The following is a 14,471-nucleotide window of genomic DNA, read 5'->3' as shown; positions in this document are numbered from 1 at the left end:
AGAAGGCAATCTAAAGCTTAGCCTGTCTTTATTTTTTTATCTAATTAATTTCTTACTTTGATATATATTTCAATATTTCATATGTCATTGAAAACTATAGGATCAGTGAATGACATTTCTTCTACATACCTGCCACTTGAAATAAAGTTAAGCAACAAAGAACAAAGAATATATTCAGGAGAAAAGTAGAAGAGAATCTAAGCAAAATATGGAAAAATGAGTCATTACATAAACTTATAGTATGTGCTGCATAGGAATGTAAACTAGAATCAGTCATAACTCCTCCATCCTTTCAACATCTCTGTACCTATAGCATTGAAAAATTCCTTACTTCAGGAGACCGAAGATTAAAGTAAACCTGATAAAGGAGAGAGAATATATACATACCAGCAATTAAGAAAGGTGGGTGAACTGCCCAGATAACTGTGGCATCAACAATGACATGCAATGCATCTGTATTATAAGAACTACTCCATCATAAAAAAGTATTAACTGGTAGTAGGCAGCTGTGGATTTTGCAGCTTCTTAAACAACTTTCAGTTTTTATACATGTTACTAACAATTATTACAGGCTTGGCTGAGGCAAGCATCTAGACTACTATAATAAAGAGATCCGCTGTTATTCCCCTAGTTCAGAAAACAGCGCAACTGAACAATGAGAGACTACAGACTGACGTGAAGAAATGAAACATTTTTATGGACATCAGAAAGTTAGAAAGAAAGCATAACTTCACAAAACAGCACTTATTAGTTACCTGTCCCAGAGAGTAGGTGAAGATTTTGCGAGCCTGCCCTGGAGAATTCTAGGTTGCCATAGGCAGGTTGGCACCCAGGAATTTCGTACCCTGCAGCATGAATAGAGGATAAACCGTGGCTAGGTATGGCTCATAAGACATACGAGTGATAACCTAGCTAGATTTGCTGCATATTAGAAGGCTATGGCATAATTTGGTACTAATTATTATTTAGGATATCTTACTTTAAAGAAGTATTAAAACTATAAAACAAGGTGATGTTACAGCACACACATTTAGTGATTTTCTTGTATGACTATTGTAGGTCAGAATAAGCATTTATAATTGACCTTATGATGGCTGTAAATGGGTGCTACTCCATCTATTTTACTGGAGAAGCATTTGGTGTTCAGATTTGTGAATCAAGCCCTTGTATTTTTGCATTGTAAAAACATCAGATAAAACAAATTTATGCTTCATTGAAAGAGGGTCAGCAAAATTCCTTCTGAGCACCATAGTGAGAACATGTTTAACAGTGTTAATTAAATCTGGGCTGAGGTTCAAGTTCCACATACCAGGTTCCATGCACATCTACCAGCAGCAGAACAATAGCTGCAAAATATTTGCTGGAAATGAAAAGCACAAAGAGAACCAATGTGAGCTAGCAATATAAGCTATGAATAACACACAGCAAAAGCAGATCCAGAGCCCAGGAGAAGGCCAACGAGGCAGGCAAATTAGCAATGAGAACTGTTGCCCAACATTAGCATCAAGCAATGCTGGTAAGATTCAAAACACTCTGTTCAGTCCTTAGTCAAGCAAATTCTCACTCAAGTCAAAGGTGTTTTTTCCTGAGTAAAATCTGAGTAAGGACTACAGTATTTGGCCACGCAGAATACCTCATACAGTATTGCTGTGTTCCTTTGCAATATCAGAAATGCAACATAACATGCCTTGAAGGATAAACTCAATAAAAGATCGGTTTTTCCTCACTCAAGCTTATTCATATTTATGAACCAGAATTTTTGCATAAGCTTTCCCTGTGGTCAGTGATTACTACATATGCAGAAAATCCTACCTTCCAGTATGCACTGTCAATTACCAGTGGGTACTGCAAAGTAGGGACCTTCTGGACTGTGAACACATCTTTATATACAGGACACATTTCAGGAGCAATAACTGTGCTACGGAGAGCAGCAGAGAATCTCAGTGTTTACGGGAAAGGAGAACTCTGCTGAGTCTCCTGCTACTGCTGTAAGTCCACCCTGGGATTGGCTTCATGTCAAGAACTACCGGCAGCAAGATGATGCTCTTTAAGGCACTCTGAGGAAAAGCCCTAAGTGAATTCCAGCACGTTACTCTAGTTGTACCACTGAGTTGTTAATTGAACAAGGAAGGAATATTTAAGTATCTTTTAACTTTTTCTGTACCAGACTTGGATTAAGTATGTGAAGACACTCAGGGATGACAGAAAAAATGAGATGGCCTGAGGTTTAGGTGTTGTCATCACATGGATTTACAGCATTATTCACTTTAAAATCAAAGTGGAAGTGAGAATAAATCTCTGCAATCTGTAATACCTCGGTATTGTCGGTTCTTCAGTGAACTGTCAGTATTACTTTGGATTATGCATCTCTCTCAGCTTTTCTGATTTTCTCAAGCTGCAAACCTCATAATCAATAGGTGTGTACTTATTTAATACATACCAGTTCTGCAGTACTTCACTATGTATTTTCATTCTTAACTATGGGTGTCAGCAAAACAGTCCATTGTAGGAATACAGGAATACAATTTGAAAATGGTCTCTACCTGGCTCTCTGTTTTGTATCTGCATATTTTTAGGTACAAAATTGTAAACTGCTCCTAAAAATCATGTCTTTGAAATCTTAATTTTGAAAAAAATCAGTGAATTCAGCCACAGGTTTTTCCAGAACCAGTGGAGATTTTTCAAACCAGTGCATTTTACATACTTCACAGTTCACTGAGAAACCCTCCATAGTAGTTTTCTAATGAAATAACAAAACTTGCAAATTCTGAGATGGATGAAACGAAAATATTGGGCTTTTCAAGCCCACAGATTAATTAAATTAGGGCTTTTGGGCACAGAAGCCATTTGAGCAAGGAGAAATCTCTGCTGTCTTCAGATCCATTACCAGCTTTGTTCCATGTAGTCTTAATCTAACCTATCTCATACCTTTTACTGATATATAGCAAATAGCTTTGCTATAGATAATTTTAAGGCTGTGAGGTTGTGAGATGTTTTGACAGAGAGGGGAGGGGTATGAATTCTACTTTAGCTGTTTGCTCAGTGTTTTTCCTGACATATTTCAGTAGTAAGTCCCATGTAATTGCTCCATAAATGAGCTAATGCAGAGAAAAGCTCTCTGCTCTAAATGTGGTGGGTCTTTCAAAAGCTTCCCAAAAGGATTTAATAACATCCTGTCTCAGATAATCAGTGTCAGTTGTAGTCAGTCTAATCACATTCTCATGTACAAGGTTGAAAAATAATTAGTAACTGCAAGTTTTATTTATTTGCCTGATATACAAACACAAAAATTAATTTGTCAGCTTCTGCAATTTACATGGGATATTGTTTTATCATTGGCAAATCAGAAATCAGCAAAACACACATACATTTTTGTCTAAAGCAACTGTAAATTATAAAGGAAACAAAATGGAAAAAGCTGCCAGTCCTGCTACTGTTTTGTTTCCTTTCTGAAACAACAGTTGTAAGAAACTTGTAAGTATTGGAAATAATAAACAAGCCTATTTAAAAAGACTCTTGTATAGTCACCATATACAAATAGTACACTACCGGTTTTCACTACCGGAAAAATGTCAGTCCCAAAAACCTGGTGATAAAGTATTTCAGATTATCAGATTTTAAAATGACTTTTTATTATGCTGTAGCATGATAAAGTAACTCATTTTCCTCTTCTTTCTACAGACCTTCCCTTATGATGTGACTGAGACCGACTCCAGTGTCAAGTGAGGTTCGAATTTGGGCATACTGTTGTAATAGTCTGTGTTTCCTTGTCTTATCCTGGAATATGCAGCATGTTACTTCATATATTGTCTGTGGCTTATCTGACAATAATCACAGAGGATACTTACAGACCTATAGCCAATTTGAACAAAAAAAAAAGCTGAATTTCTCAGTGAAACACGATCAACACTTTATTTCACTGTCTAGAGAAGAACAACTAACAGTTCCTCAGTTTTGGTGGCAGATGGTGATTGATCCGCTGTTCCTGGAGCAGACTCATACAGACTGCTTTGTCTGTTTAAGAAATACTCTTATGAAAAAAATAAACACAATGCCCCTTATGGTCCCCTCTCCATATGTCATAGGTGAGTAAAATTTATAGCATCTGATATGTATAAAGATCCCTGGTTCATGTACTACTCCTCAGAAACACTGCTCTTTATATGGTAGGTGTATTGGGTTTGCATGGCAAGGTTTTGGTATTGGGGGGGGCCACAGGGGTGGCTTCTGTGAGAAGCTTCCCCTGTGTCCAACAGAGCCAATGCCAGCCGGCTCCAAGGCGGACCCGCCGCTGGCCAAGGCTGAGCCCATCAGTGACGGTGGTAGTGCCTCTGGGAGAACAGATTTAAGATGGGAAAAAAACCTTGTGCAACAGAAACAGCAGCCGGAGAGAGGAGTGAGAACATGTGAGAGAAACAACCCTGCAGACCCCCAGGTCAGTGAAGAAGGAGGGGGAGGAGGTGCTCCAGGCGCCGGAGCAGAGATTCCCCTGCAGCCCGTGGGGAAGACCATGGTGAGGCAGGCTGTCCCCCTGCAGCCCAGGGAGGTCCACGGTGGAGCAGATATCCACCTGCAGCCTGGGGAGGACCCCACGCTGGAGCAGGGAGATGTCCAAAGAAGACTGTGACCCCATGGGAAGCCCACACTGGAGCGGGCTCCTGGCAGGACCTGTGGCCCCATGGAGAGAGGAGCCCATGGTGGAGCAGGTTTTCTGGCAGCACTTGTGACCCCACGGGGGACCCACGCTGGAGTAGTCTGTGCCTGAAGAACTGCAGCCCACGGAAGGGATCTCCGCTGGAGCAGTTCATGAGGAACTGCAGCCTGTGGGAAGGACCCATGTTGGAGAAGCTCATGGAGGACTGTCTCCTGTGGGAGGGACCCCACACTGAAGCAGGGGAAGAGTGTGAGGAGTCCTCCCCCGAGGAGGAAGGAGCAGCAGAGACAACGTGTGATGAACTGACCACAACCCCCATTCCCTGTCCCCCTGCACTGCTTGGGGGGAGGAGGCAGAGAAAATCAGGAGTAAAGTTGTGCCTGGGAAGGAGGGAGGGGTGGGAGGAAAGTGTTTTAAGTTTTGGTTTTATTTCTCATTACCCTACTCTGATTTGATTGGTAATAAATTAAATAATTTCCCCAAGTTGAGTCTGTTTTGCTCGTGACGGTAATTGATTGAGTGATCTCTCCCTGTCCTTATCTCAACCCATGAGCTTTTTGTTATATTTTCTCTCCGCTGCCCAGCTGAGGAGGGGAATGATAGAGGGGCTTTGGTGGGCACCTGGCATCCAGCCAGGGTCAACCCACCACAGTAGGATACACATGGTTATTTTACAAATGCCAATGCAAATCTGAATGATTTTTGGGAAATAATATCTTTTTCAGAAGTTGGAGAATTTCATGGTTCCTCCAGTTGTGAGTGGAGGACTTCTTAGTGAATAGACTTTAGCAGTCTCTAAGCACAAGCCACCCCAAATCTTGCACCTGTTAAAGAAAGAAGTATTTTCTGTAGAGCAGGAAAGAATGTGTCCTGGTTTGATTTTACCTTAAACTCAGTGCTCTTTAAGACCTGAAGGGGATCTGAAAGTCACCCTTAAACTGGGTTGTGCTATTATGGTTTCTGTACTTGCCCAATTTAGCCCTATTTTACCCCAGTATGAAGAAGTTAAGCACAAGAACTGCTATTTTTGCCTCTATTAACACCATGCAGCTATTTTAAGGGCACGCTTTTATAAACACTAATAACCCCACATGAAACATTGACAGAGCAAGCTGGAAGAACCGCAGGGATGCCGTGGAACATACTGTCACGACTCTACCTCCACATCCTGTCCTCACTGAAGAGGCACGTGGCAGTGATGCTGATTTAACATCACAGACTTGCAAGATGCTGTCAGCTGTGCTTGCTACCTACTTTCCTACCAGTCATGCCAATGTAGGTAACTGGCTGTCATCTCCATGGAACAAAGGCTGGAGCTAATAAAAATGTCAAACAATCCATTTTCTGTGAGGTGGTGGCAGTTCTATTCCTGGATTTACCCAGAACTATGTATGACCACAGGATTAAATAATGTAAAACTGCTGCAGGGACTGCAGCAATATATCTTAATGAATATTTTATATATAATTCCCTAATTGAAAAACAGGGTCCTATGGAACCATGCATCCCCCCCAGATTAGGGTAATCTGTGGGGACTGGACCTGTAGCTTCACAGTGCAGACACAAATGCTAACAGAGTACCTGGGAATATAAGAAGGCTGGGAATGTCCATTGAGCAGAAAAGGGGGGAAAATGAGGACACCCATTATCAGTGAAGTTAATACCCATTTTCTGATAGTATAGAAATACAGAGATGTTGCTCTGTGATCTCAGTTTAACACATTTTAGGAGAGTGTGTTGCACTGGCAAAAGGCCTGCTGGCTTGGGCACCTCTCAGTATCTTTCTGATGAGGCACAAAAATCCATCCTTCTTCCTCATCCCATTTCTTGTCTTTTTTTGCCCTACTCTTCTAACAAGCTCCTGCCATGGCTTCTCTTCATCTCCAGCTTTGCCCATCTGTCCAATTCCCATCTAATATGTTTCTGGTTTGGCCACTGGCTCCTCTTGGTGCATCAGCTGCTGCAATGCTGAAGGTGAAAGACCACTTCCATGTCACCTTTTGGTGACACTTCCAGGCACAAGCAAGCTTCCAGTACTTCCATGTCACCTTTTGGTGACACTTCCAGGCACAAGCAAGCTTCCAGTACAGCAAGCTTCATCTGCCTGCAAGAATTAGGAAGGAAGTGTTGATCAGTCCTGAAACTCTGGGATCAAGAACTTTAACTGAGATTGAACCTATGTGAGATTTAGTTGCCAAACTAATATGTCTCTGTTAAACAGTTATGATCCTTTTTTTTCAGATGCTTTTGAAGTGTGCAACTTTGAATGTTTATTAGAATCATAGAGTGGTTTGGGTTGGAACACCCCTTTAAAGGTTGTCTAGTTCCAACACCCCCTACCATGGGCAGGGACACCTTCCACTAGAGCAGCTTGCTCAAAGCCCCATCCAACCTGGCCTTGGACACTTCCAGGGATGGGGCATCCACAGCTTCTCTGGGAAACCTGTTCCAGTGCCTCACTACCCTCACAGCAAAGGGTTTTTTCCTAATATCTAACCTAAATCTACCCTCTTTCAGTTTAAAGCCATTACCCCTTGTTCTATCATTACATGCCCTTGTAAAAAGTCCCTCTCCAGCTTTCTTGTAAGCCCCCTTCAGGTACTGGAAGGCTGCCGTAAGGTCTCCCTGGAGCCTTCTCTTCTCCAGGCTGAACAACCGCAACTCTGTCAGCCTGTCTTCACAGGAGAGGTGCTCCAGCCATCTGATGGTCTTTGTAGCCCTCCTCTGGACTCGCTCCAACAGGTCCATGTCCTTTACAGGTTGGGGGTCCCAGAGCTACACATAGTACTCCAGGTGGGGTCTCACCAGAGCAGAGTAGAGGGGGAGAATCACCTCCCTCGACCTGCTGGCCATGCTTCTTTTGATGCAGCCCAGGATATGGTTGGCTTTCTGGGCTGCAAGTGCACACTGCTGGGTCATGTTGAGCTTCTCGTCAACCAGCACCCCCAAGTCATTCACCGCAGGGCTGCTCTCAATCCATTCATCACCCAGCCTGTATTTGTACTTGGGATTGCCCCGACCCTTGTGCAGGACCTTGCACTTGGCCTTGTTCAATTCATGAGGTTTGCACAGGCCCACCTCTCAAGCCTGTCAAGGTCCCTCTGGATGGCATCCCTTCCCTCCAATGTGTCGACCGCACCACACAGCTTGGTGTTGTTGGCAAACTTGCTGAGGGTTTGCTCGATCCCACTGTTCATGTCGCTGACAAAGATGTTAAACAGCGGCTGTCCCAATACCGACCCCTGAGGAACGCCACTTGCCACTGCTCTCCACTGGGACATCAAGCCATTGACTGCAACTCTTTGAGTGTGACCATCCAGCCAATTCCTTATCCACCAAGTGATCCATCCATCAAATCCATGTCTCTCCAATTTAGAGAAAAAGCTGTGGTGCGGCACAGTGTCAAATGATGTCCATTGCTCTTCTCTTATCCATCAATGCTGTAACCCCATCGTAGAAGGCCACCAGATTTGTCAGGCACGATTTGCCCTTAGTGAAGCCATGTTGGCTGTCACTAATTACCTCCTTATTTTCCATGTGCCTTAGCATAGTTTCCGGGAGGATCTGTTCCATGATCTTGCCGGGCACAGAGGTGAGACTGACTGGCCTGCAGTTTCCATGGCCTTCCTTTTTCTCCCTTTTTAAAAATGGGGGTTATGTTTCCCCTTTTCCAGTTAGTGGGAACTTCACTGGACTGCCATGACTTCTCAAATATGATGGATAGTGGCTTAGCCACTTTAACTGCTAGTTCCCTCAGGACCCGCAGATGCAACTCATCAGGTCCCACAGATACATCTCATCAGGTGCCATGGACTTGTGCACCTTCAGGTTCCTTAGATGGTCTCTAACCTGATTTCCTATGGTGGGCAGTTCTTCATTCTCTCAGTCCCTGCCTTTGCCTTCTGTGACTTGGGCAGTGTGGCTGGAGCACTTGTTGGTGAAGACTAAGGCAAAAAAGTCATAGAGTACCTCAGCCTTCTCCATATCCTGGGTAACCAGGTCTCCCATTTCCTTCCAGAGAGGGCCCATATTTTCCCTAGTCTTCCTTTTATCACTGACGTACTTATAGTAGCTTTTCTTATTGTCCTTGACATCCCTGGCCAGATTTAATTCTATCACAGCTTTAGCTTTCCTAAGTGATCCCTGGCTGCTTGGACAATTTCTCTTTATATTCCTCCCAGGATACCTGGCTTTGCTTCCACCCTCTGTAGGCTTCCTTTTTGTGTCTGAGTTTGTTGGGATGCATTGCTCCTGAGCTTGGAGGAGTTTATCCTTGAATATTAACTGGCTTTTCTGGTTCTCTCTTCCCTCCAGGGCTGTATCCCATGGTACTCTACCAAGCAAATCCCTGAAAAGGTCAAAGTCTGCTCTCCTGAAGTCCAGGTTAGCGAGCTTGCTGTGCGCCCTCCTCACTGCCCTAAGGATCTTGAACTCCACCATTTCATGGTCACTGCACCCAAGGCTGCCCTTGAGCTTCACGTTCCCCACCAGCCCCTCCTTGCTGGTGAGAACAAGGTCCAGCATAGCACCTCTCCTCCTTGGCTCCTCCATCACTTGGAGAAGTAAGTTATCATCAATGGATTCCAGGAACCTCCTGGATTGCTTATACCCTGCTGTGTTGTCCCTCCAACAGATACCGGGGTGGTTGAAGTCCCCCGTGAGGATGACCAGGGCTTGTGAAGGTGAGGCTGCTCCTATCTGTCTATAGAGGGCCTCGTCTGATCCATCTTCCTGGTCAGGTGACCTGTAGCAGACCCCACTATAATGTCACCTGTCCTTGCCCTCCCTTTAATCCTCACCCATAGGCTCTTGGTCAGCTCCTCATCCATCCCCAGGCAGAGCTCCATGCACTCCAGCTGGTCATTGACATAGAGGGCGCCAGCCCCTCCTCATCTCCCCTGCCTGTCCTTCCTAAAGAGCCTGTGTCCTTCCACTCCAATGCTCCAGTCATAGGAGCCATCCCACCATGCCAATACGATTATAGCCCTACAGGCATGTGCATGTCTCTAACTCCTCTTGTTTATTCCCCATGCTGCGTGCATTTGCATAGAGGCATTTAAGTTGGGCTCCCTATGAAGCTGACTTACTGGTTGGAGTGGCTAGAATTCCTTTGTGTTGCTCTTCAGGTGCTCTCCTGCTGACCCGTGATCCCTCTCCAGGCTCTGGGCATCTATTGCTGCACTAGCATCAAACTGGTAGGAGTGGGATGGATTGAGGTTCCCCTCCACCAGCAACTTTAATTCAAAGCCCTCTTTACCAGCTTGGCAAGCCTATGCTTGTTATAGCACAAATTCTTGACGCTCTGGAAGGCTCCTTGGAGTATGTTAGGTCCCAGCTCCAAAGCAGGCAGGTTGAGGGCTTCTTAACAAAAAAAAAAAAATCATTGGCTATTTTTTTGTTATGAGTAAACCCACATTTTTTTCCTTAGTTATATTTTCAGAAATGTCTAAGGCATTTTAACATAAAAATATGGCATGCAATATTCCAGTTGATATAGTTAAAATTTTGCAAAACATTAAGCAGTCTGTCAGTGGAAAATTTTGGGTGACCTCAGCGACCAGTAATGCTACCGGGTCATCATATCTACCTTACCTAGCTGTTTATCTGTCTATATTTATCAAACCATGTGGGCAGCCTTTTGTGGAGTAAATGTGTATGTATATGCACACACACATATATGTATGTATATACTTTAAATCCACTATTTTCAGAAAATGTATGTGGTAAATAGTATATAAACTCTTCAGAGTTAAACTTCCATGCTCAGAATATAAATAAGTGAATGAATAATTATCACTGTATTAGGCATGTTGACAGAGCAGTTGTGGTAGGATTGGAGCTACTTGCAATGTTTGATTTTATTTGTTGATGCCTTCAAATACTTGTGTAGCCAAAACACAAATTACATTTCATTCAGACACAAGGCAATTGGTTCAATACAGGTGTATCAACAAAACATAAGGATTTATGACTAAATGAATTGATGAACTTTCTGTTCTCAAAATCCTAAGCCACCATACCCTTTGTGAATAATGGCACAGGAGACAACATAAGCTAATCAGTTTTACATAAATTTCTAATAAATAACAACTGGTTTAAGCTCTCAAAAGAATTTGTGGAAACAGACCACATTTTTCCAAACTTTTGCTAGCTTTATTACATTAACTGGGTGCTCTAGTTTACATATGAATATCCACCATTGGCTTCAATCTAGTTAGGTATTACAACAAAATCCAAGACTCTGAGAAGCTTTGCAAGCTTGGCGATCTCTTCTCTCGGTATCACTGTGGCATTTTATTGTGGGTATATGACTTCATATTTTGTCAGTCTTTAAATGCATGAAATATACTAACTGATCTGAAATTTAACAGCTGGCTGAATACAATTTTACTGATGATTAGATTTGGGGGAAGAGAAACAGGTGCAGAAACACTCCCTCCTGCAACTACAGAAAAATATGATAGGAATTAGTCATTCAGTATCTGCATGGAAATAATCACAAATTGTTAATAATATTTCATTTTGAGTCTCCTACTTGGGAAGCTGATCATCTGCATATTGTGAAAAGCATTAGCTAGCTTTACTGTCTTGTAGCTTATAAACTGTTTCTATAGAATAAAACCAGTCACTGTTTTCAGGGTTATAAATCATCTTTGCAATATAATTCAATGACAGCTAATAGTGTGTATACTGCTTAAATGCATTTTGTTATTTCCTGTGGGAAGCAATAGCCATAAATGCCAAAATATACCTGTTGTCTGTAGGCATTTCCCATTGGAACTATACTTGCTTATATGTTTTATATGTCTCATGAACTTTCAGCACTAGTAATGGCTCTCCAACGCTGTCAGTGATAACATCCAACAGCTTATCTTAGGCATTTATTTTGATGATGAGTTTTTGTATAATGGCAAGACTCAGTTTTCATGCGAATGGTTTTCCACATGCGAGAAAACAAATATCAGACTGACCTAAGGGCTGTCCTTTCCTCCATTTCCCTTGGGTTCTTTTCTTCAACTAGCTGAATAAGTGCTGTTTCTAATGTAATTAGGCCGTCGTGAATCATTTCCCCCCTACTTTTTCTCTATCATAAATGCTTTGCTCCAGTGTCCCGGCAGCAGATCCATTTTTTTGCCCTTTTTTATGGTTTGACTTCAGGCAATCTTTACAAAGCTCCAGCTGCCCCCTCTGAGTGCACATAACAAAGCTTTGTTTCAGCATGAACATTATATGGTAGCTGGCAGTATGTATCCAGCCAAGAAGACTTCTGTGTCTAGAAGTGAATTTTTATCAATCTTAATGAGACAAATTTGGAAAGATGTTTTGGTTTCCTAATATGGAATATTAGGATGCTTAAGGTATCAGGTGCATAAATTAGTAATACTATAAAAGCTACCTTCTAAATCCTTTATTGCCAGTGTAATTCTCCATTTTTCCCATTTTTTTGCACAGTCTTCCTTGGAGCCTCTAAGTTTGGGAGCTTTGGATAATCACTGACTCAGTTTGTCATCTAGGAATGGACTACGTAAAAGGACTTTTTAAAATATATGGATGTATTTACTGCAGACATCAACTGTGCTTGTATTTATATTTCATACCTTTTCCAAAATCTGCTATGACATTTTTAAATGGGCATGTGAATGTGTGAATAAAATCATACTGAATATAGAGTAGGATTAACTTTACTGAGAATAGCAGCTCTTTTGTGCAAAGACTGGTCTGTGCTTGCACGGTTCCAGCAATCCATGCCTGGTGCCTCCAGAGAATCTGAAAGAACTAATCATTACAAGACATCCCTTTAAAATGGCTCATGTTTTACATGGTAAGTATAATAAAGCTAACACTTAAGACTGAAATGTACTCCTTTCACCCCAAAGAGATGTCCTGTATTATATCTGATAGCTCGATAACTTTCATTTACTCACTGAATACATAGGCTAAAGATCTGTTTTCTAAGCAGCTCCAGTAAACTACTGTGTGAGGTGTTTCAGCAAGAGAGGGAAGTGCTGGTGTGCCGTGGAAAGGGCAGTGATGTCTTTCTGGGAACACTATCCAGAATCCCAGTCACCCATTTTCAAGAGAGGGATTCAGTCCTGAAAAGATGCACAGAAAAGGCTTTTTCTGAGACTTAAGAGGCATCTTAGAAAACAAACTCAAAAGCAAAGCTGGTCTAGATCAGTCCAAGAAAAGAAAGACTGAGTGGGGATGTGGCTGCCATTTTAAACATAACGGGGTGGGGGGGGGGGGGGGGGGGGATTATTTCCTCTAAAGAAAAGGAATGGCTTAAGAAAAAAGTGAACAGAACTGATCATGATTACATTTTCTTCTGGAAATTAGAAGACTTCTAATGATGGAACAACATGATTCTGGAACAGCCTTCCAATAAGAGTAACAGATAGAAAACCACTTAGAAGATGGAGTATCTGGTTGCCTGTAACTGCAGATAACTGTTCCAAAATGTCCAGGTTCCTAAATGCCTTTTTCTTCTGAATTGCTTTTTCACAAAAAGGCTATTGTCCATAGATTTATTCTAACAGTGGATTTCAGCGCTTCCAAATCTTACTCCCTTCAGTGTTCAGTGACATTCAAGTAAATTGCTACTTGTGGGAGAACAGAACCAGGCACCAGCTCAGTACTGCCAATGATGGGAGTGAGAAATTGAAGAAATCTCATTGAGAAAGCCAGTTTTACCTTCCAGAAATTGATGCAGCTAATGAATTTGTCATTTGATCTCTGCTAGCAATGCATTTATCAATCCAACACTTTCACGTGTTTATAATACAAATACACTGCAACAGAGCAGTTGTATTTTCAATTAAGAATACTATGATTACAGAGGTGATATCTAGAGCAACATTCCCAGCAGATGCTTCCAGGCGGCTTAAAATCAACAGAAATTATGAGTATTTTACATCTCTTCAGATTTGGTTTTGGTTTGTCTATATAACCCTTATCTTGTACCCCTGAAGAGCATGGGTGCTTTCACTGTGGATAGATTTCTACGTTCCTTTCGCTGAGAAAATTAAGCACTGATCTGCTTCAGAAATCTGTTCAGTGGAGAATTGGTAAATATGTGTGTAAACAACTGCCCTAGAGTATAAACTGAGCTATTTTCATGTTATAGTTTGGTAGGTTAGAAGAAGAAATTAATTTAAAAAAGAGACTAGATTTCAGGTCAGAAATTGTTTTTCTTTTTCTGTCTGCTCAGAAACCCAGTTGAGTCCTCCTCTCCTGCCTGTCACCATAGATTTAGATTATTTTTCCTAAATTCTGCTCTTAGTGAAGAAGTTATTCATCACTGACTGTAACTCTGATGAAATAATTCAGTGGAATTGCCTGAGCTGGTTGGCACGGAGTTTATCTCTTGTATATCCATACAGGTTCTCTCAGTCCATCTTGCACTCTGTAGGGCTATTTGAAATTGATTCTTTCTGGTTTTATGTGTCTTCCATTATAAAGAACAGATTTTCTGTTGTCTTAGGGTATACTACATTCATTTTGAAGACACTTATCTATGCCAGGCACTGTTACATTGGACTCTTGGGTATGTCAGATAAACAATATGGCTCCCAATGTACAGAAAATCAGCTCACTTCTCTGTCACTTGACTTGCTCTCCTACCCTTTTCCCTCCTCATCCATTTAAAGTATGAGTTCATTGAGGGAGAGGAAATCTCTTAGGATTTTGGGAGAACAGCTTGCAGTATAATGAATCTTTATTGCAGGATGGGACTTCGAGCAATGTAGTAAATAGAAAATGAGAGGAGGATTCTTGTGGGATCACTTGAGTGGAGGGTCTTTTGAGAAATCAAGAAAAA

At 41.9% G+C, this 14,471-nt stretch overlaps 1 protein-coding gene across 9 annotated transcripts in view; it reads right to left on the bottom strand.

Moving 5' to 3' along the window:
• BEGAIN (brain enriched guanylate kinase associated) overlaps positions 1–14,471 on the bottom strand; it is a 164,159-nt gene that overhangs the window by 76,717 nt on the left and 72,971 nt on the right. For 3 of the 9 annotated variants that reach the window (XM_030004602.1, XM_030004554.1, XM_030004574.1), the window contains 2 exons: positions 756–845; positions 130–135 (listed from right to left, as the gene is read on the bottom strand). The exons of 3 other annotated variants lie outside the window; for them this stretch is intronic. In XM_030004602.1, coding sequence (XP_029860462.1) covers positions 130–135; positions 756–845 — 96 coding nt within the window. Of the gene's footprint in view, positions 1–129; positions 136–755; positions 846–1,309; positions 1,361–14,471 lie in introns of all 9 variants that reach the window. 3 more of the 9 variants (XM_030004565.1, XM_030004582.1, XM_041120821.1) reach the window with 2 other exon arrangements.

The sequence above is a fragment of the Aquila chrysaetos genome, chromosome 2 (genome assembly GCF_900496995.4).
Source record: "Aquila chrysaetos chrysaetos chromosome 2, bAquChr1.4, whole genome shotgun sequence".
NCBI lineage: Eukaryota > Metazoa > Chordata > Aves > Accipitriformes > Accipitridae > Aquila > Aquila chrysaetos.
This window is presented reverse-complemented; position numbering and strand designations above follow the sequence as displayed.